At 49.1% G+C, this 23,037-nt stretch overlaps 2 protein-coding genes across 3 annotated transcripts in view; both read left to right on the forward strand.

The window, feature by feature from the left end:
• Window positions 1–15,706, forward strand: part of YIPF1 (Yip1 domain family member 1) — a 42,293-nt gene extending 26,587 nt beyond the window's left edge. The window contains exons 9-10 of the mRNA XM_040978517.1: window positions 6,275–6,371; window positions 15,216–15,706. Of these exons, the coding sequence (XP_040834451.1) occupies window positions 6,275–6,364 (90 nt within the window). The 3' untranslated portion in view covers window positions 6,365–6,371; window positions 15,216–15,706. The remainder of the gene's footprint in view (window positions 1–6,274; window positions 6,372–15,215) is intronic.
• A 4,359-nt stretch (window positions 15,707–20,065) lies between these two features.
• The window catches only part of NDC1 (NDC1 transmembrane nucleoporin), a 56,424-nt gene continuing 53,452 nt past the window's right edge, over window positions 20,066–23,037 (forward strand). The window contains exons 1-2 of one of the 2 annotated variants that reach the window (XM_040978519.1): window positions 20,066–20,331; window positions 21,444–21,564. In XM_040978519.1, the coding sequence (XP_040834453.1) occupies window positions 20,275–20,331; window positions 21,444–21,564 (178 nt within the window). In that variant the 5' untranslated portion in view covers window positions 20,066–20,274. The remainder of the gene's footprint in view (window positions 20,332–21,443; window positions 21,565–23,037) is intronic. The other variant, XM_040978518.1, reaches the window with a different exon arrangement.

Below are 23,037 nucleotides of genomic sequence, written 5' to 3' on the forward strand. Positions count from 1 at the left end.
CTGACTCTGAGAAGCAGAGATCACTTTAAATGAACTGTGATAGACGCAAGGCAGTAAAATCATGAAAGCTTGGTTGCAGTCTCTAGTTTTGCTTCATCTCTGTCAACTGGTCAGTGCCTAGTCCCAAGAGGTGTGAGTGCCTGGGATAGGAGGATTTTTTAAAAAGATTTTATTTATTTTTATTGGAAAGATTTTCAGAGAAAAGGAGAGACAGAGAAAAAGATGTTCCATCCTTTTGTTCACTCCCCAGGTGGCCACAACAGCCAGAACTGAGCCAATCCAAGACAAGGAGCTAGGAGCTTCTTCCTGGTCTTCCATGCAGATAAAAATGTCCTGAGGCTTTGGTTCATGCTTGACTGCTTTCCCAGGCCACAAGCAGGGAGCTGGATGGGAAGTGGAACAGCTGGGACAGGAGCCAGCACCCGTATAGGATACCGGTGTTTGAAGGTGAAGGATTAGCCAGTTGTGCTATTGTGCCAACCAGGATTAGGAAGATTCTACCTTGAATATCTTCCTAGTGATCTTTGAGTTTTATAGTTACATACTTACAAAGCTGGAGATTGAAGTCAGGAGTGGGCAAGTGGAGTTATTTTTAAATGGAACAACATCTGAACTAGTTTTTGAGTTTCTGTGTTTCGGTTTCTTTTTAGCGAAGGTTATGCTTTTGGGTGAGGCCCAGATAGAATACCAGGTTTGTTATGCAATTTCCTCATATGGGTTTAATATTTCCTGCCATGTAGTATTGTTCTGAGGATCAAATACAATCTCATATATCAAGCACTTCCCATAGAACTTGTCTCACAGATATCTGTTAGTCAGGCTTCTGTCCTTTAGACCTTAAGGAGACATGGTTTTCCACCTTCTGTACTGATTTTGCTGCCCATGGCCTTAACAAGCCCTGTTGGGTTTTGAGAATAGCGGAGCCCGCAATGTTAAAGTCACTGATAAAGGAAAGGAAGACGTCTTGGGGCACTTAGGAAATGTCCACCATTAGTAATTTGTCATAGTCAAAATGTCAAGACCATTGGTCAAGTTTTGCAGTTGTGGGAGTCAGTGTTTCTATAAGGCTTTTGTAGGGATGACTGTGTCTCATTAAATGCATGAATACGATCCTGATGGTTAGCCACTGAATGGATCTCAAAAGATGAGCCGAGTTGTGGGCAAGCATTGTGGCTTAGGAGGTTAAGTTGCTGCCTATGATGCCAGCATCCTGTGTGGGCACTGGTTCATGTCCTAGCTGCTCTACTTCTGGTCCAGCTCCCTGTTAATTGTGCCTGTGAAAAGCAGTGGAAGGTGGCCCAAGTGTTTGGGCTCCTGCAACCACATAGGAGACCAGGAGAAAGCTCCTGGATCCTAACTTTGGTCTGGCACGGTGCTAGCCATTATGTTCATTTGCAGAGTGAACCAGTGGACAAAAGAGCTGTCTGTCTCTCTCTTTGTAACTCTGACTTTCAAATAAATAAATACATCTTTTATAAAATTAATCATATTTTTTTAATTGGAAAGGCAGATATACAGAGAGGAGAGACAGAGAGAAAGCTCTTCTGTCCACTGGTTCACTCCCCAGGTGGCCACAACGGAGCTGAGTCAATCCAGAGCCAGGAGCTTCTTCCAAGTTCCCCACGCAAGTCCAGGATCTCAAGGCTTTGGGCCATTCTCAGTTGTTTTCTCAGGCCACAAGCAGGAAGCTGGATGGGAAGTAGAGCAGCTGGGACATAAATGGGTGTCCATATGGGATCTTGGCACATGCAAGGCAAAGATTTAATCACTAGGCTATTGCTCCAGGCCCAATACATCATTTTTTTAGGAAGTTCTAAGTTGTAAAACATAGGCTGTGTTTACATGTTCCTTTCATGGGCCCCAGCTGCTGAGAGGGGACTCTAGTCTAGATGCGCAAGAGTGCCGTGGTAGGTTTCAGGCACTTGGATTCTGCCTTGTTCCCCTCCTGCTCACCTCTGCATGCTGTTGTGCTCCCCAGCACCTGTGTCTGCTGTGGGAGAGTCGTACTCCTTGTTGACCTCAACCCTCTCGTGCTGTCACCTTCACTGGTGGCTGCTGGCTCTTGGCTCCACTTTTCCCCATGGTGTGTGTACCTGGATAATAAGTTGAGTGAAGAAAAGAAAGCAAGAGAGAAGTTCTTGCTGGTCCAGTTCTCCTGGGATGGAGAAAAACAGGGGAGATTGGACAGCACTGCAGGAGTGCATTATCATTGCTAAGAACCCATTCCATTGTGTACCTGTAGCAGGTTCTTTTAACTTCTTGTTGGAAAGAATATTTCACTTACTTATTTGAAAGAGTACCAGAGAGTGATAGAGAAATCTTTCATGCTTTGATTCATTTGCCTGTATGATTCCCAGAGCCAGGAGTCAGGAACTCTGTTCAGGTCTGCTGTGCAGGTGGCAGAGACCCAAGTCCTTGGGCTGTTGTCGGTTGCTTTCCCAGGTACATTATCAAGGGGATGGCTCAGAAGTGGAGCAGACAAGACTTGAATGAATGCTCCCATATGGGATGCTGGTGTCAGAGATGGTGGCTTAACTTGCTATATCGTGATGCTCGCCCTCTCAGGGACTTTCCATAAGACCGTGTAATGGTGAAATAGAAGGAACCCAGGTCTGGGAGGCACTTGGCTTTATAAACTGGGTAAATGACTTAATTTGTGAGCCATGATTTCCTTGTCTGTCAGAGACTTCTATGTTTCTGTAGATTTGGGTGAGACTCATTGAGATAGCTGTAGGACAGTCTTCAAAGATGTGTGTAATGCACCCTGTGATAAAGCCACGTGTAGACTGCTGAATTGTTTGCATCAAAATAACACTTATCATATATGAAAGATTTACTTATTTATTTGAAAAGCAGAGTGACAGAGAAAGGGAGAGAGAAAGCTATATCTTCTATCTACTGGTTCACTTTTCCAAATGGCTGGGCCAGACTGCAGCCAGGAGCCTGCAGCTTCTTCTGGCTCTTCCATCTGGGTGCAGAGGTCCAGTTGCTTGGACTATCTTCGGTTGCTTTCTCAGATGCGTTGCCAGGAAGCTGGATTGAAAGTAGAGTGGCCAGAACTTGAACTGATGCCCAAGTGGGATGCTACCACTGCAGGCAGCAGCTTAATTTGCTGTGCCATAATGGCCCACTTTTCTACAAACTTTCTGAACACCCTCGTAAGTTTGTCTAGATCCATACAGTGTGCAACTGCAAGAGTGAGACCTGATGCCTATCACAGCCGTCAGGTGATGTGTCTCTGGGTTTGTCTGTGACCATGGCCCTGCCGTGGCACAGGATGCTAATAGTGGGCAGTGTTCTTTCTCTATGGCTAAAAGGGCCTTGCAAGGATGCTGCCCTGTATCCTGGGAGAGTGGCCCCGGGGCACACAACTCACACATGGGCCAAGGCTCAGGCCTCCCACTCTAACACCAGGGCCCTTTCCCTGCTACCTCTACTGGCACTTCCCCAATTCCCTCTTGAACCTTTTGCTTCCTCTGTACTGGGTTGGAAGCTGGGTGGAGAGCAGGAAGCAGTATCCTGCAAGGAACTCAGAAATGGGGCAGACTGGACTACAGAGATGTTCTCCTGGCCCTCATTGTATCCTCCCTCCTACTTTTTTACTTTATAACAGCAGAAAAGGAGTTGGTCATGCATGTTACAGTAAGATTGTTAATGTTGCGAGGACTAAATGATGTTTGCATATGACAAATAGGACAATTAACAAGTGGAAGACAGTGTTGGTATTATTGGAGGGCCATAGCGGAGTTGACAATGGAGGGAGGTGCTGGCTGAAGCAGACAGTGTGGCATCCCCCGTCTCCCCAGGAGAAGGCAGACAGGTGCAGTGAGGTGTGTGACAGTCCCATGGCTGCAGCAGGTGATGGTGGGACAAGTTCTCAGTGATTGCACACAAACATTCCTGGTGGGTTCGGTTAGGGAAGCACCTGGAGGGCAGGACTTGGTTGGTCGGGCTGGTGGTGGGCGCTGCTGAGAGTAAAGGGGCCCTGCACCCTGCCCCTGCCCTTGGAAGGCCACCTGTTCAGTCCCAAAGCCTCCGTAGTGCCTAGACCTGGGCTGGGCATAGACTAGACGCCAAGTGACAGGCTGTCCTAGGGACGAGAAGAGCATGCACAATCAGGTGGGAGTCCCAGGAGAAGTGCACAGCTGTGTAGCCTGGGAGAATCTGTGACTCTCTGTCTTCTCATCGTTAGAATGGGAGAATAGTTGCAGCAGGATTTCTCCATGGATCAGTGACTGAGTGTGTATGTACCTGGTGCACAACCACTACTTTCTTGTGGTAGCTGTAGTTGTTAAGCATTTGTAGAATTAAAGTGTTAGAGAAATAACACCTGTCTGGGGAACAGTCCTTTGAGATGATCTTTTCCAGGCCTCTCCTTTTACAGATATGAAAACTGGGAGTGGGTGAATTGCCCAGACCTGGACCCCTTGCCTTGTTCCTTGTGATGAGCATCTCCCCCTCTGGCCTGAGAGGAAGACGCCGTTCCTGCATCCCAGGGCTACCTGGCTCCATGCACCTGCAAGAACTGGAGGCAGAGCTGGGGTTCACGTGGGTGGTGTGGTTTCTGCCCTCTCCTGAAGTTAGAGACTGGATTTTCCCTGCCCACAGTTAGAAGCTGAATGGAGGGGCCCTGGGATGGAGGCCTGTTAAGTGTCACCAGTTGCTCTGGGAATTTGAGGAGCTAGAGAGATTCTGCAGCCAGAGGTGGCCTCTGGACAAGTGTTGGGGAAGGGGTGTTGCACTCCTGGAGCAGGAATGCAGAGAAAGCTCCACTGTGTTGCATTGCTGCCCTCTCCTGGCCAGTGCAGAGCTGGCTGGTTGAAAAACAGGACTGGGGTTGGGTTTGTAACTTTTTCCTGGCACCCATAGCCAAGGGCAGTCCTTGACCACCAGACAGGGTTGTCTTTCCATAGAACAGCCAGCAGGATTGGTATTTTGCCTGGGTTACCATAAAAATTATATTTTGAGACAGGTAAGAAGCCTTCAGATCTTTTCAGATTTACTTTATGGGGCTAATGCTAAGGTTTAAACCTATGCCTGCAGCGCTGGCATTCCATTTGGGTGCTGGTTCATGTTCCTGCTTCTCCATTTATGATCTAGCACCCTGCTAATGTGTCTGGGGAAAACAGCAGAAGATGGTCCAAATGCTAGGGCTCCTGAGCCCACGTGGGAGAGCCAGAAGAAGCTCTTGGCTTCAGATTAGCCCAATCCAGACATTGTGGCCATTTGAGGAGTAAACCAGCAAATGGAAGATGTCTTTCTCTCTGTTGTAACTCTGCCTTTCTGAATAAATAAGGAGTTATTTATTTGGAAAACAGAGTTAGAGAAAGGGAAGAGAGAAAGATCATCCATCCACTGATTCACTCTCAAATACTCACAATGGAAGCCAGGAGCAAGGAGCTTCATTTGAGTCTCCCATGTGGGTACATTGAAGTACCATGTGTTTACATGCCGTGCCAGGCCCTGTGTGAGATGTGGTGACACAAGAACAAAGAAAGACACATCCTCTGCCCCTGAGGAGAGACTCAGCTGGTGTAAAAGATGCCCTGGGAGTTCTGCCACACGCACCTGCCGAAGGGACCACCTCGCCGAGCCTCAGCCTCTTCACCTGTCCAATGAGGACAGTCAAAGCTATCAGATCCACATGCACCTGCCGAAGGGACAGCCTCTCTGAGCCTCAGCCTCTTCACCTGTCCAATGAGGACAGTCAGAGCTATCAGATAGGATTGTTGTGAAGCTGAATCATGCCATATGAATATAGTAAATGCTCAGAAAATGGTTCCTTAATTTGAATAAGATGCAGCCGAGTGGGGTGTTGTAATGTGGTAGGTTAAGTGTCCGCCTGTGGTGTCAGCACATGTTCATGTTCTGGCTGCTCTAATTCTGATCCAGCTCCCTACTTGTTGCATGGGAAAGCAGTGAAGGATGGCTGAAGTTCTTGGGACCCTGCACCCATGTGGGAAACCAGGAAGAAGCTCCAGGTACCTAGCTTCAGACTGGCTTAGCTGCAGATATTATGGTCATTTGGGTGAACCAGCAAAAGATCTCTTTCTCTTTTTCCTTCTCTTCCCATAAAGCTTCCTTTAAGCTGAAAGGAGAACTCTTGAAAAAGAGACTCAGCTCAGTGCATGAGGCAGACGCTGGAGTTCAGCGTAATGACAGATAGGGCAGGGAGGATGTGTGGGCCTTGTAAGTCCATCAGTGCTGTTAGGGTAGTATCCAAAACATCCCACTGTCCCTTTGTGTTTCACTCTCTTGGGGTTTCCTCCCACAGGCCTACTTTTTTGATGCACCTGAGATGGACCATCTCCCAACAGCTACAGTTACTCCAAACCAGACGGTGGCAGCAGCCAAGTCCAGCTAACGGGAAAGTAAGAGCCTGGGGTTTCCTCTTCTTGCTGTGTGGTGTGGTGAGCCGGGGCAGATGTGTCAGCCCTGTGCCATCAGTGAGTGGAACAGACAGGGCAGGACCTGGGACCTGTCTGTGTGGGGAACAGCTGGCATGTGCATTCCACACACCTGTCCTTCTTGTTAAAGGCTCTTTGCTGGTTGATGTGCTATTGGCTGTAGAGATGGGGTGGGCAGGGGAGACGCACTGGAAGCTGATAGCTCCTCCTGTAAGGGAACTCCTGCATTTGGTCTTTCTGTCTCCTTGCTTCTACTCCCCTGTTCTTTCTAGCATTACAACAGCAGCCCCATGGGTGGTCTAAAAGTCTACACCAAATCCTATTTGATCCAGAGCAGGCTTCTCCAAGCCTATTAACATTTCATGTTGCTCTGATTCTTGGGGGTTTCTTTTGGTGATTCCACTGGCATTGGTTAACTCAGTGGGTTGGAATGCAGGAGGAAGACCCAACTCCACAGCTTCTTCCTTACCTCTTCGTTCTACCTGAGCATACCCAGGTGCGGCTGTACTGAGCTTGGAGCCATTGGCAGACATAGTCACCTTTTTCGTTGCTGTGGCACCTGTCCAAGTGTCCTGCCCTGGTCCTTACTCACCTTGTGATCTGCTACACCTTGCACTGCCCTTCCCTGTTTATCTCCAGTCAGTCCCATAGGCACTAGGAATGGACGTGCCTGTGTGTCTCTGGAACCCATCACACAGCTGGTGTGAACATTTCAGCAGCCACAGCCTACACAGGATCTCACTGTGCACAAGAACTTTTGCTTTTTTTTTTCCTTCCTGCCCAAACTTCTGTCTCTCAGGGGCTTTGGAGTCAAACAGAAGGAAAATTAAGTCTCAGTTTGCCATGTTCTAGCATGTTCTAGCCCCCTTGTGCCTGGAGGTTTATCTTTCTGAGCCTGGACCAGCTTGCCTATAAACTGAGGGCACCATATCTATGTGGTAAATATTAGAGATGGTGCTCATAGAAGCTGCTGGCACTTGCCTGAGGGGTTCATTAGTCAAACCACAGGTGTCGTCTCGTGAGAGTGGGCCCAGTCATTGATGCTGAAATATTATGATTCCCACTGACTTTGCCTTGGCCTTCTTTCTTTCTTTCTTTCTTCTTCTTTTTTAAATTTTGGCTGTTAAGCAAATAGGGACAATCCTACCCCTCTTCATTGAGCAATTCAGGTTGCAGCCCTGCTAGTTGATAGCACATGAGGGATTAAGGCACTCCCAGCAACTTTGTTGGTAAGAGTGTTCTGGCAATGGACTGTAAGGGAACCCATGTCAAATGTCAAAGTCTGCTGTCCTCCATGCTTCCTGTCCTCCCAATGGTGTGTAACTGTGGGACATTGCAATCAAGAGATCAGGGCTCTTACAAATTGTAAGGACTTACCTCCTCACTCTTTTTTTTTTAAGATTATTATTTTTTATTGGAAAGGCAGATTTACAGAGAGCAGAGAGATAAAGATTTTTTTGTCTACTGGTTCACTCCCCAAGTGGCTGCAATGGCTGGAGCTGAGCCAATCCAAAGCCAGCAGCCAGGAACTTCCAGGTGCCCAGGCAGGTGCAGGGTCCCAAAGCTTTGGGCCATCCTTGACTGCTTTCCCAGGCCACAAGCAGGAAGCTGGATGGGAAGTTGAGCAGTTGGCACACAAACCAGCATGCATTTGAGATCCCAGCAGATGCCAGGCAAGAATTAAGCCACTAGGCTACTGTGTTGGATGCATTCTCTCCTCATTCTATAGTGAGGGAAGCCTGGGACAAGAGAAGAATTGAAAGAGTATTTCAGAGTTAAAAAAAAAATTAAATTCATGTTTTTGTTTTTTTTTTAAGATTTCTTTGTTCTTAATTGGAAGGCAGATATTGGAAAGATCCTTTATCTGCTGGCTCACTCCCCAAATGGCTGCAACAGCCGGAGCTGAGCTGATCCAAAGCCAGGAGCCAGGAACCAGGAGCCTCTTCCAGGTCTTCCACGCAGGTGCAGGGTCTCAAGGCTTTGGGCCATCCTCAACTCCTTTCCCAGGCTGTAAGCAGGGAGCCGGATGGGAAGCAAAGCAGTCAGCACATGAACTGGCACCCATATGCGATTGTGGTGCTTGTAAAATGAGGATTTAGCCATTGAACCATCATGCCAGGCCTTGTGTTGTCTTTTCATAATATTCATTTTCCATGAACTTTATATCTTGTGTATGTATGGACTTAAAAATGTTTTGTATAAAAATAAATGGCTTCTCATTCTAGTTTCCATGAACTTTTTGAAGTCCCTTGTATAGATGAGGGGGCTGGGCTTTGTGAGCTGACCGAGATGACCTATTTCTTTCTTTTTTGGAGGGGGGCCCTTTAATATATATTTTTTTCTTTATTTTTGACATTCTTTACGTAGTTAATTAGGGCAAAAAGGTTCAAGGGCTATGGCAAAGTGGGTAAGACCATTGTTTCCACATTGTTTCTTTCACGTATCTGGGGTAAAGAGGGAGATAAAGGGAGAAGCCCCACCCAGTCTCCCACCCATCCCAGGTCCCTGATGTGGGGCATGCTTCTAGGGTCTTCTCAAATGGTTTTTGATAGTTCAACAGTTCTGAATTGCTGCCAATCTTGCCACTCCAAGCATGATGAGGTCGCTGCATAATCCACTGGCTGATGTAGTCCATCTTAGAGTCTCCGTTTGTCCAGTTGTTCACTGCCAACATATGGCTGAGGAGTTGACTAACTTATTCTGTCCTCTGTCTTTTCAGGTTAGGGTTCTGTGTCAGGCAGTTCAATTGTGGAGATCAAAACTTTGTCTGAGGTGTTCCCAGACCAGGTTCTTGTGTGTACTAGCAAGTACAGGGCCTGGTACAGTCCATCACTCCAATTGCTGAGTCGGTTCTGTTTCCAGCGCTGTCTACCACTGGAACCAACAGGTGTTGCAGTCCAGGCTGGTTCTGCCCAGCATATACTCGGCCCTCACATAAACCAGTGGGAGCTGCAGCCCAGTCAGAGCGACCCACGATAACCCACACCAGGCCCGCCCCCTACCCTGGTTTGCCAGTATGTGCTGCAGACTAGTCCAGTCTGTTCCACATCCCATTGAGCTCTCATACATGTCAGTGGGCATTGAAGCCTAGCTCAACCCAACCAGCCTGACTATACAGCTCACACACATGCTGTTGGTTACCTTTCTGTCTAACCACCCTAACCCCTGTCCTGGTTTTCATGCTCTCCAGTGGGAGTGGTAACCCAAGAGGGAAGAGCCCACTATTTCCCTTCTAGGTCACTCTCACTCCCAGATCATGCACTCTGCAGGTGGTTCTGCAGTGTAACTTGGCAGAATTAGCCTCCAGTGCCAGCTTCTGCCAGCTGATGCTGTGGCAAAGCACAACCAACCCTCACCCACTCTAATTTTTGTTTACACCAGTAGGAACAGTCAGCCCAGCCTGGCTTTTCCCTGATCTAGCTCACATGAGGCCCACAGATGTTGTAGCCCTGTTTAGTCTGGTCTGTCCCCATCCCAACTCACACTCTCCAGTGGGAGTAGTTGTCCAGCAGGGCCCCCCCCGCCCACATTTCCCCTGCCGGCTCTGCCCCCTCCCTCCCTGGTTGGGCGCTGTGGTCACGTCTGGTACAGGTCACTTCACCTTGGCATTCCGTAATGTGCACTGGTTTTTGTTGCGACCAAACCTGGCTCGACCCACACACTGGAGATGACCTGTTTCTTAAAGTTAGAACAGGCCCTTTAAATGGAGGGCTCAGCAACCACCTTCTGAGGCTACCCACTTTTCTATTCAAAAACTTTAAAAAATTATTTATTTTCTTTTGTATTTGAGAGGCAGAATAATAGATAAATCTTCATTCTGCTGTTTCACTCCCCGGAATGACCACAACAGCCAGGGATGGGGCAGGCTGAAGCCAGGAGCTCCACCTGGGTCTCCCACATGGATGGCAGGGACCAAAGGACTTTAACCATCACCTGCTGCTTTGTAGGGTGCGAACTGACAGGACGTTGAATCGGAAACAGAGCCAGCGCCTGAATCAGCCACTCTGATAAGGGGCTTAATGTCTCAAGTACTGTTCTAAGCACTGCATCAACCGCCCACTCCCACTTCTTTCTTTCTTTTTTTTTTTTTTTTAGTGATTAAAACTCCCAGGCTACCATGATTGGCAGTTCCTTATAGATCTGACTTTTCTTTTTTTTTTTTTTTAATTTTATTTATTTTTTTATTGGAAAGGCAGATATACAGAGAGGAGAGACAGAGAGGAAGATCTTCCATCCGATGATTCACTCCCCAAGTGAGCGCAATGGCCGATGCTATGCCAATCTGAGGCCAGAGCCTCTTCCAGGTCTCCCACACGGGTGCAGGGTCCCAAAGCTTTAGGCCGTCTTCCACTGCTTTCCCAGGCCACAATCAGGGAGCTGGATGGGAAGAGGGGCCGCCAGGATTAGAACCGGCGCCCATATGGGATCCCGGGCTTGCAAGGCGAGGACCTTAACCACTGCACCACCGCGCCGGGCCCAAGATCTGACTTTTCCTTGGAACCTTCCCACGCTGGTCTGGCGGTGCTTTAGTTCAGCAGTGCCCCGAGTTGGCATATCCTCTCAGTGAGGGGTGCGAATGCTCTGTTAGTGACCCGCTGCTGTCCCTGAAGATTTATAGGCATGCACTCTCACGGTGCCAGAAACCTGGGCACTCTCTGCCTGCTCCTGGCCCTCAGCTTCTGTCACAGGGCAGCCATAAAAGGATTGGCCATGGCCGGGCTCTCCTCTGAAAGCTAGAATGATTGCTGGAAGGATTCCATTCCTAGCATCTCATTAGCCCGAGCCCTTGGTGGGGCCTGCCATGCGGACCCCTTCCCAGGAAGACTTCCTTCAGTCAACACTTGTCTTTCGGCAGGGTTGAAGTTGCAACTTATGCAGCATGTACACTCCAGGGATACCTGTCACTTTTGCCATGTGCCATTGATTGGAAACAGGTTGCAGGCCTCACCCATGCTCAAGAAGAGGGGGCCACATAGTTCAGGTCCAGGAACCTCCATCCAATGGATAAAACATTCAGCAGAGAGTGGCCATGTTGTGTGGGAAGCACCACAGATGAGCAGCTGTCGCCCAGACCCCATGGAGACACAGAACAGAGTGACTCTGTGACCAGCAGTAGGGGCAGGCCTTCTGATGGGAGGCGGGCATCATGTGAACTCGGACCCTCAAGGCAGGATAGGAGGCCTTTCCTGATGCTGTCAAAAAAAAAAAATGGATTCTTCTGTTTCCTCCAGCTTTGGAAAAGTGAAGACGTGGGCTGTTTAGGGGGTTGTGGACACAACGTGGAGAGGGACAGGGCATAAGGAAATGGGCAGCAACAGGGGTCTGGGTGTCTCCCAGTTTCACCTTCTGTACATTTTGCTTGGGAAGGCTGTGGCCGCACATCTCAACAGAGCTGGCAGCGACAAGCAGAACCTGGATCCTGGAGCCCTGGAAGGCCTCGGGTCCTGAGCGACACCAGACCTGACATGGCCGGGCTTTGCTCGGGTCTCTGCCCTCGGGTGTCTGCACTGCCAATGGTTTCTTCACATTTGCCTGGCAGAAGTGGCCGTCTCTGTGCCAATGAGAGGTGCTGTCCAGGGCCTGGGTGATGCTTACTTCCGACCTGGCTGTCCCTTCCACTGCTACTATGGGACCCCCAGCTTTCCCTGACAAAGACTGGCATCCCATCCCACCCATGACCTTCCCAGTGGTGTCAGAGCCACAGAGGGCTTGGCTTGCAGTGATTCCTGTGGGGAACCTTGACATCACAGGGCCCTGGAGGCCCTGGAAGGCAGCAGATTGCCTGTCACGGAAACAGAAAGAAGATCTGACTTCCTTCTGTCCACTTCCATTAACTTACCGCTTCTGCTCTGGCCTTCCCTGGGAAACCTTGCCTTGGCTTGAGGAGTGGGACTCTGAAGGATGGCATCCACAGGGGACCCCACCTTCCTGGTGGCAGGGACAGGTATGTTTGTCCAGAGGACTGAGTCATACTGCACTGTGGTCAGGGCAAAGGACCAGACAATGGCTCAGTTGGCTAATAATCTGCCTCCAAATGATGGCACCCCATTTGGGTGCCTGTTCATGTCCTGGCTGTTCTGCTTCCCATCCAGTTGCCTGCTTATGGCCTGGGAAAGTAGCAGAGGATGACCCAAGTGCTTGGGCGCCTACACGCATATTCCTGGCTCCTGGCTCCTGGCTTCAGATCAGCGCAATTCTAGCCATTGCAGCTATTTGGGGGAATGTTTCAGCAGGAGCTAGATGGAAAGTGGAGCAGCCGGATCTTGGACCAGTGCCTGGCATGTGCAAAGTGAGGATTTAGCCACTGAGCCATTGTGCCAGGCCATTTATTTTATTTTTAAAAGACTTACATATTTATTTATTTGAAAGGCAGAGTTACAGAAATAAGAGACACAGAAAGATATCTTCCAGGCCTGGTGGCATGGCCTAGCGGCTAAAGTCCTCACCTTGAACGCCTCAGGATCCCATACAGGCGCCGGGAGCTCTAATTCTAATTCTAATTCTAATCCCGGGAGCTCCACTTCCCATCCAGCTCCCTGCTGGTGGCCTGGGAAAGCAGTCAAGGATGGGCCAAAGCCTTGGGACCCTGCACCCGTGTGGGAGACCCGGAAGAAGTTCCTGGCTCCTGGCTTCGGATTGGCGTGGCACCAGCTGTTGTGATCACTTGGGGAGTGAATCATCGGGCAGAAGATCTTCCTCTCTGTCTCTCTTCCTCTCTGTATACCTGACTTTGTAATAAAAAAAAATAAATCTTTTTTTTTAAAAGAAGAGAGAGATCTTCCATCCACTGGTTCACTCCCCAAATGGCCTCAACGGTTAGAGCAGAGCTATTATGAAGCCAGGAACCAGAAGCCAAGAGCCTCTTCCTGGTTTCCCATGTGGGTACAGGGTGCCAAGGACTTGAGCCATTCTCCACTGCTTTCCCGGGCCATAAGCAGGGAATTGGATGGGAAGTGGAACAGCCAAGATATGAGCTGGCACCCATATGGGATGCCATCATCACAGGCAGAAGATTAGTTTGCTTTGCCATGGTGCCACAGGGGTCATGGCAAGGGGGTTTTGCTGGCTGTGTGCCCCTTTTCTCCACCCTGGCTTTCTGTCACCTTTGCGGTGTGGCTATGCACTGACCTCTTCATGTGGTGCTGGCTCTGGGCTTGTTCTCTTAAGTGGGAGGAAGGCCATGCATTAACAGCCCTTCTCTGCCCCATTCCTTCATCTCTGGGCTTAACACTACCTACCTCTGCCCCCACCCCGGCTCCTTCCACGTTCCTGTCTCTTACAAATTCCCAGCAAAGCCTAGCAGCAGTGACCCCAAACCTGTGACATGCCACACGAGCCCATCTTCCCTGTAGCAAGCCCTCCTGATGCTTTCCTGTCGCTGACTTCAGAGAGACTTGATTCTTAGTGACTCCCCCTCACGGTGACTTAGCCTTGGAAGTAAGCCTGTTGGCCTCACAACCGTTTCCTTTGCTTACCTGCGTTTCTCTGAGAGTTGGCATGTCGCTGCCCACAGCCTGCAGCAGGGCCTGGTTCCTGTGTTCTCTCTCAGTATTTGGTGGCTTCATGAAGAAATCCACTAAGCCATTCATCAGTGTGGATGCCTCCCTGTCACCAACAGCAAGACTTGCCCCTTCTCCTTGGAGATATTTCTGAAGTTGGTCCTTCTGTTACCATATCTGGTGTTCAGGAGCCAATCACGTTTGAACTCTGCTAATAATAACCTGATGGATTTTTCCACCTCTTTTTCTTTTTCTGCTTCCTTTCCTTCTTATTCTAGAGACTTAACTGTTTTACTTCAAAGTTAGAGTAACAGAGAGAGGGAGAGATAGAGAGAGAAAGAGAGAGATTCCATCTGCTGGTTCACTATCAAATGGCTGTTGCAACAAAGCCTGGCAGTCCAAAGCTGGGAGCCAGGAGTTTCTTCTGGGTCTTCCACATGATTGCAGGGTCCCAAGCCAGGGTCCTTGAGCCATGTTCTGTTGCTTTTCCAGGCTGTAAACAGAGAGCTGGATCAAAAGTGGAGCAGCTGAGACTTGAACCAGCCTCCAGCTGGCACTGTAGGCTGAAGATTAGCATGTTATGTCACAGCATCACCCCCTCTTTTCTTTCTTCTAATTCATCCTATATACAATCATGAGAGTTTCAAAATTTTATAAATCTGACCATGTCTTTACCTGGGTCACTCTCCCACCTAAAAGTTTTTGGAAGGGTCAACATTGTGGTACAGTAGCTAAAGCTACCACCCGCAGTGGCAGCATTCCACATGGACCAAATGTTTGGGCTTCTGCACCCATGTGGAAAACCTGGAAGAGGCTCCTACCTTGCCAATGGTTTGCAAAATTCTCCCCACCACACCACCCTCCCCTCCCCGGTAACTGTGACTTTCAAATAAATAAATACATCTTTCACTAAGTTGGGTTTTTTAAATCTTCTGTTATCTAAAGAAAAAAATTAAAAATTCCTATAATGCAACAAACTACCTTTAATCTGTTGTCCACTACTAGCAAGAGTTTTCCAGTTTCCACACCTCCGGTGTCTTTCCATATCCACTTTCCATGACACCTGACAAGCTGCTGCCACAGAGATGTGGAGAAAGAACAGGGGAGGTAGCTTTGGAATCTGGGGCACAGGGCGCTGGGTTTCCAAGGAAATTAGGCAAAACATTCAAAAACATCGCCTTCCAGCTGAGTATCTTTGCTTAGGGCCCAGGGCTGAAGGTTTGGAGAGTTAGAGATAGCAGCTACACAAGTTAGTTCTGGCCTGTAAGGGGGCACTCCCTAATTTTAGAGTTTCTCTTTTATTTTCCAGTTGTGTTGTCTGTGGAGCATGGCGTTTGGGGCCCTGGTGTCCTCTGTAGTGAAGCAGAATGAGCTCAGCCAGCAGGGCCCTGGATGTCACGGCGCCTGCCTCCTCATCTAGAGCCTGCACACCTGCTTCATGGACATGCGTGGAGGGCAGCATCCAGCATATGTGTCGTTGAGACTTTCATTTGCCCCGTTTGTGACCCTCGTTGATGATGCCTTGACTTGGGATGAAATGTAGGGATAGGGACAGGGGTTGGGAATGCTGGGGTGTGTCCATCTGCCTCCCACCTGCCTCGGATGACCTACACCCCGGGAGGTCTGTCCTGCACACCGGAAACACCCAACCCACCTTCCAGGGACCTTTCTTGGAATCAGGTGGATGGCCTTGCTGGGAGTGTGAACTCTGGGGTTATTGGGGAACTTGAAAATTTATCTTTGGTGACTTAATGCTAGGCAGCTGAACCTAATGATTGCAAAAATAAATACCTCATAGACTGTCTGTCTTTTTTTTTTTTTTAGGCATGGTGGCTCCGCAGGCTAATCCTTTACCTCCGAGTGCCAGCATCTCACCCCATGTGAACGCCAGTTCGTATCTCAGCTGCTCTACTTTCTGATCCAGGTTCTGGATTATATCCTGGGAAAGCAGCAGAGGATGGCCCAGGTCCTTGGGCCCCTGCACTCCCTTGGGAAAACTGGGAGAAGAACCTGGCTCCTGGCTTCAGACTGATTCAGCTTTGGCTGTTGTGACTATTTGGGGAGTGAACCAGTGGATAGAAGATCTTTTTCTCTCCTTCTCTCTGTAAATCTGCCTTCCCCCTAAAATATAAACAAATCGTTTTTAAAAAGATTTTTTAAAAAATTTTATTGGAAATCTAGGGTGATAGAAGGAGAAAGAGGGGGAAATATCTTCCTCTTGGTTCACTTTCCAAATGACTACAATGGTTAGGGCTGATCTAGGCTGGAGCCGGGAACCCAGAACTCCATCCTGATCTCCCATGTGAGCAGCAGGGGCCCAAACACTTGGGCCCATTCTCTGCTGTACTCCTGGGTACGTTAGCAGGGAGCACGACTGAAAGTGGAGCAGCCGGGACTTGAACCCACTGTACTACAGTCTCAGCCCCGGTCTGTCTGCATTTAACCTCAAATTTTTTCTGTATCATCATGGAGGCTGCTGGACATTGGATGTAAAGTGCTAGCTGTTAAAATAAACATCTGAATTTTTATCTCACACGAGTATAGAGTTGGGTTTAAACAACACATCCATGTATGGCCTAATTTAACCCAGAAGTTTTAGGAAATTCTCTTAGGATATGAAGGGTGCCTCCTTGAGGTGATTTCCTGGCTAGAATATATTGAGAGAAACAAGGACACCACAAGATGCTTTCTGTTCTAAACTCATGCTCTCTGGCCACTGTGCTTCTCCCTGGCCAGAACTGCTGCTGGCCTGTTTCCTGTTGGCCTCTCCTGGACAGAGTTAGTGCCCTGTGTGTTCCTGACACAGCTACCAAAACACTCTTAGACACTGAGGGTTGGCCACACAGGTGAAGGGAGATGCAAAGACACTTGGGGCCACAGGGAATTTTTAAGGTCATCCTGGCAAACTTCCTGTTCAGTGCTGACTTGCACTCCAGCAATCTTGTCAGCAAACATATCCCAGGCACCCACCATACCCTGGGCATGATGCCAGGCAGAGCAGCAGCCGACACAGACAAGCTCCTGTTCACTGGGCCCGTTGCCTGTGGTGGCTTTCCTCTGGGCATAGCCCACTCTGTGAGAAGGGCCTGCCCCTGTCCCTGGGCCTCACAGAAGGAGCCTTGCCCTGCAGGAACCTTCGAAGTTCAAAGTCAGAACCAAGCCTTCCTGTACCAGGCATTTCTACCATCTTCAAGGGCCCTTTGCACGTCCCAGTCTCTCTCCTGGGAGCCCTTTCTGCAAATTTTTCTCCTGCTGCCCATGGCTGTGACCCACATCCTTGCTCGTCCTGTGAAGTCCTCCACATGCACCATCTAAAAAAGGTGGGAGGAGTAGCTGCTATAATGATTGGAAACATATCCACACTTGAGGAAGAATAACTGCAACTGCTTTTAAGTTGGTTGGTTTGGTACATTTCTCCACAAATACGCTTTGCCATAATAAAGTGGTCAGAATTTGCTAAAATATTTATTTGTCTTTATTTGAAAGGCAGATCTATAAATATATATATATGTATATTCATATATATATGGAGAGAGAGAGAGAGAGATCTTCCATCCGCTAAATCACTCTTCAGGTGGCCTCAATGGTTGGAGCTGGGGCAATCTAAAGCCAGGAGTCAGGAGCTTATTTTGGACCTCTCATGTGGATGCATGGGCCCAACAACTTGAGACATGTTTTTGCTGTTTTCTCAGGTACATCAACAGGGAGCTGGGTGGAAAGTGGAGCAGCTGGGACTCGAACCAGCAACCATATGGGATGCCAATGCATAGCAGGCAGAGAATTAGCCTGTTGAGCCAGTTCACCAGCCCCATAGATTTAATTTTTTTAAAAATATTTTTTTTTATATTTTTGTTTGAAAGGTAGATTTACAGAAGCACATTTGACTGATGTGGCTTTTGGTGTCCCCTACACAGTGAAGTGTCACCTGATGTGAGATCTCCATCTCTTCTTCAGGGAAGTGCTGGCTGCACAGTCAGCGCTTTTGCCATCACACTGCAGAGGCTTGGCTGTGCCCCAAGAGTGGTAGAATTGCATGATTTGTAGAGGGCATTTGCCAGGACAGGCGGGCATGGAGGACATGGACTTAAAGCTGTAGAGTCAATCACAAACACAGGCCTAGAGGCAGAATGGAGCGGGAGGTGTGGGTGAGCAGTGGACAGCTGTCCTTTGTAAATGGTTCATCACATTTTATCAAGAGTTAGCAGCCTTCTGTCTGAAACAAAAGAAAAGGGTGGAATTTGAAACTAAATAATGGGGAGTAAAGGGCTGTTTGCGGCCCCTCCCTGCCCCTTATGTTTCTGAGGCTGTAAACTGTAACAGGTTATGCACAACAAATGAAGAGTTCCCAAGAGCCGTTTAGGTGCTGACTGACTTCCAAAGGGACAAGAAAGCCATCAGTGCGTTCCTCTGTGAGTGTGGTACTTGCCTGTTAGGGTCCTCATTCCTGCAGCTGGGGAGGCTGAGAATTGTCGCTGTGGGCCCCGTTAGAAATGAGGGGTTCTGTTACTAAGAAAGCAGGTGTTCAGGGATTGCAAGGAGCTGAAGATGTGTTACAGAGCCCTTAGCACTTGTCTCTACCCCTCATCAGGTCTGCTCACAATGGACACTTGATCTAGCAGCTGTGGTCCAAGTTAGTTCTTATGTTATTTTATATCAAAGGCAGATTACAGAGAGAAAGAAGGAGAAATAGAGACAGAGCCATCTTCCATCTGTTGGTTCATTCCCCAAATGGCCTCAGTCCAAAGTCTCGAGCCAGGAACTGCTTCCAGGTCTCCCATGTGGGTTCAGTTGGGACATCTTTTGCTTTCCTGAGAAGTGGAGCAGCTGGGCCTTGAACCAGTGCTCAGATGAGATGCTGGTACTGCAGGCGGATGCTTAATCTGCACACCACAGTGCTAGCCCCTGATAGTTCTTCAGTACTTCCAATATGCTTGACATGAGCATGGTTTCGTAAGTGAACATCACCAAGTCATTAGTAGCAGGCTGTACAGAGCAGCCCCTGGGATCGCAGTGAGGTCACTAGCCTTTGAGTTTCTTCTGTTTTCCTAGAGGAGGGGGGCGAATGCTGGAGGGCAGCATTAACAGCAGTTTTCAGCCAGGAATCTCCCTGACACACAAAGCAATCAGACAGACTTCATTCAGTGGCCCTAGAATTGGTGAAAGGCTTCTTTTTCTACTGGCAGGAAATTCATCCTAAACAATATTTGTAAAATGTAGTTATTATGTCCTCAGAGTATCAACCGTGTGCCAAGTTAACCTTGATCATTAAAAATGAAGAAATTGAGGCTCAGAGACAACCCAGATGTTCCAGTTCATCAGTGGCAGAGATAGAAATAGGAATCACCTCTTAGGAAGTTAAATCCAAAATTTCGAGGGAGATCTGAAAAATTTCAAAAGAGAGTGCTGAGCATGTATTGTGACAGGGCCACAGTATCCTAGGAATTCGCTTTTAGTCAGCTAAAAAAAAAAATAAAACAAACAAAAAAATCATGAGAAAAAAGGGCAAGTAGTTCTCCCAGGTAGTTTGAATGGGCCAAATTCAGATTAGTTAATACTGCGGCCAGGTTTTATAAAAGGCTACCATTCTGGGCCCGGCAGTGGGGCCTAGTGGCTGAAGTCCTCTCCTTGAATGTGCCCAGATCCCATATGGGCGCTGGTTCTAATTCCCGGCAGCTCCACTTCCCATCAGGTCCCTGCTTGTGGCCTGTGAAAGCAGCTGAGGATGGCCCAAAGCCTTGGGACCCTGCATTAGCATGGGAGACCTGGAAGAGGATCTGAATTCCTGGCTTTGGATCGGTGCAGCACCCGGCTGTTGTGGTCACTTAGGGAGTGTCATCGGACGGAAGCTATTTCTTATCTCGCCTCCTCTCTGTATATATATCTGATTTTGCGATAAAAATAAATAAATCTAGGGGGAAAAAAGACTACCATTCCCTAAATGCTTCATGGCACTACCAGGAAGATTTGGACTCCCAGCATGCTGTTCTTTGAAACTACGAGTTCCAGAATGCAACGCTTTCCGTCCTGGACCCCAGCGAGCCGTCGAGACTACAGTTCCCAGCATGCAGCGCCGCCCCCAATTTCTGGCGCCCCGCCGGTCTTTGCTGCGAAGGGACCTTTTGGATTCCAGAGGGCGTTTCCTGGAGTCACAGCCCCCTGTGGCGGACGTGAACGCTGGGCAGTGTTGGCCCGTTGAGCCTGTACTGACGAAGTCCCAAAGGGATGGGTCAGGGATTGTGCCCGGTTTTGCGCAGGCAGCCTTTGAGGCAGCCCCAAAAGGGTCCTTTGGGGGCCTTCCCCGCTTTGAACTGCGGCGGCGGGTGGGCACGCTGTCCGCGGCCCTGCTTACAGTAGGGGCTGCCGTCTCCATGGTCACGGCCATGAGTGGGCCCCTGGCCGGCAGGCCGCGGGACATCCTGTGGCGCGTGAGTGCGAGACCCTGTGGCGCGCTGCGAGCGTGGGTGGCGCGGGCGGGTTGCGGTCGCGCCTGCGCCCTGGCGGCGTGGGCCGCGCGCGTGGAGACGGGGCCCTTTGGGGTGCTGAAGAGTTGGGGGGCGGGGCGGGCTCGTGGAAGCGCCCTATTCGTGAGGGGCAACCCGAGGGAAAGTTGAGGCAGAGTGGGCAGGAGATGAATACTATAGCAGCATGGCTAGTGTGTATCCAACAAGTTAGATACCAACAAGTTAGTTGCGAGTAAGAAGTTGAGAGTAAGAAGTGAGTGTCCAAAACTGGGGAGAATTGACCTTCATTAGAGGATGGGGTTGGGGTTCGAGTTTGGAGTCTCGTGTTTGGCGTGGGACTGAGCTAGGCGCTGCTGTATCTAGAGCGCCGCCTGGCCTCTGCGGAGACCTCAGACCCCTATAGGGCTTTGCCCCCGCGTGCTGCCGCCTCTTCTGCACTCTTAGCTACAGGAGCGTCTGTTCTGTGTCGTCCACGTCCTCCAAGGCTGTTCTCCACCTCCCCTGCTTTTGTTGGGACATTGGCTTGGTCATCCTGGTGGACGGCCACCTACCTGCTGTGTCCCTTGTCTGCATGTGGCCCCCTCAGGGCTACTTAACAGGAAACAGTTCCCTTTCAGAACGTGGAGACAACTGTAACTTTCCTTCTGAAGCACCCCCCTCCCCGGGTCTCTGCTGTTGTATCTCCTTTATAGTAGGCACTGACAAATCAGACATGAAAACAGTGTTAATATGCGCAAGTCGCTCTATAAGGATGGCATCTCTAATAATACTGGTAGGTATAAAGTACAGATGGTTCGCTTGGGATGTACTCGGCCTTTACATATTGATGTGAATTAGACCTGGAGGCACAATTATTAGTTGCTGTCAGATACAGTTGTGTAAGTAAGGCACCTTCATCCTCCGAACAGTGTGATGGTAGATATTGCACCTGCCGCCCAGCCAAAGGGCAGCATTGTAAGCCGCCTGAGCTGCCTCGTCCTTGGTGTGGGGTAGTGTCCCACGTGTAGAGCTGGGATTTGCGCAGCGCATGGCCTGGCTGACTTCCCCCACTGAGAAGCTGCTCTGCTGCCTTGCAGGTTCTGGGCTGGAGGGTAGTGTGCAGCATCATCTGGTCCGTGCTGCTTCTCCCCGCCTGCACTGCTGCGTTTGTGCTCTTCAGCAGCGCTGACTTACTCCACCCTGTGCAATGGCTGTCAGGTAAGTGAGGATGCCGTGGCCAGACCCAAAGACCTGCTTCACGTCAGGACTGCATGGTTTCCCACACTGTCTTGTTAAATGACTGCCCAGATTCTACATCAGAGTAGTTACATCAGACACTTCAGTGTCACACAAACCATCTTTTTATTATGTAAAGTTAGTACTCCTATGATGATAAGACAAAGATGATTAGTACCCCAAAAAGATGAAATTGTAATTTTTATCTTTTTTTAGGCAGCCTTAATGATATTGTTTGTTGTTTTATTTTAAAGTTTATTGATATTTGAAAGAGTTACAGAGCAAAAGAGAGTCGGAGACAAGTCTTCTATCCATTGGTTTACTCCCTAGATGGCCACAGATGCTGGAGCTGGACCAGTCCAAAGCCAGGAGCTTTTTCTGGATCTCCCAGGGAGTGCATGGGGCCAAGGACTTGAACCATCTTCCCCAACTTTTCTTGAGGCTATTAACAGGGAGCTGGGTTGGAGGTGGAGCTGCTAGAACATGAACCAGCACCCAAGTGGGATGCTGGTGCCACAGACAGAGGCTTAGTGCACTATAGCAGCATTTTCCATGTATTAGTTCACTCTAGATAGCTGCACCAGTCAGGTCTGGGTGAGGGTGAAGCCAAGAGTCTAGGTTTTGTTTCAGATCTCCCACATGGTGGCAAGGACCCAAGGCCTCGAGCTGTCATCTGTTGCCTCCCAAGGGTGCACATAAACAGGAAGCTAGACAGATGTGGAAGAGCCAGGACTCAAACCCAGACACTCCAGTGTGGGCACAGGCCTCCCAAGCAGCTCCTTGACCCTGCATGAACCCCTGCTCCATCATAGTGGGTGTCTAACAAGAGACCTGTTGTTCTTACTTATTGAAAGTTGCATGTATTTTTTTTTTAAAAGTCTGAAATTAAGAATACCTCATTTCTGTATTGCAACTTATAAGATAGGAGGAAGAAAGAATTGAGGATGAAGGAAGAGAGTTAGACACCAACGTTGGTGAGGATGAGAAGATGGAGGAAGACGAAGGTGCTTCTTAGAATCAGGCCTATGGCTTGGGGGTGCAGTGAGTGCCTGGGGCTGAAGCCTCCTGCTCCTCACTCCAGCTTCCTCCTGCAATGCTTGGGGAGGCTGCAGTGCTGGCTGAAGTAGTTAGGTCCCTGCCAGCCACATGGGAGACCTGGCTGGAGCGCCTGGCCTCAGCTGCAGGCTCTACCCCTTCCTGGGCCCTGGGCGGCATTTGGGAAATAATGCAGCAGATAAGAATTCTCCAGATGTCTGTTTCTGCTTCTGAAACTAATTCAAGATGAAGAAATTGAGGAAGATGTGGGCTCCACTCTTGACATTTAAAAATTAAACATTGTTGGAGAGACCAGTGTCGTGGTATAGCAAGTAAAGGCGCTGCCTGTGATGCCAGCATCCCAAATGGGTGCTGGTTTGAGTCCTGGCTGTTCTGTTTCTGATCCCACTCTCTGCTAAT

Source organism: Ochotona curzoniae, unplaced genomic scaffold (assembly GCF_017591425.1).
Source record: "Ochotona curzoniae isolate NIBS_2020 unplaced genomic scaffold, NIBS_Ocur_1.0 contig_291, whole genome shotgun sequence".
Lineage (NCBI taxonomy): Eukaryota > Metazoa > Chordata > Mammalia > Lagomorpha > Ochotonidae > Ochotona > Ochotona curzoniae.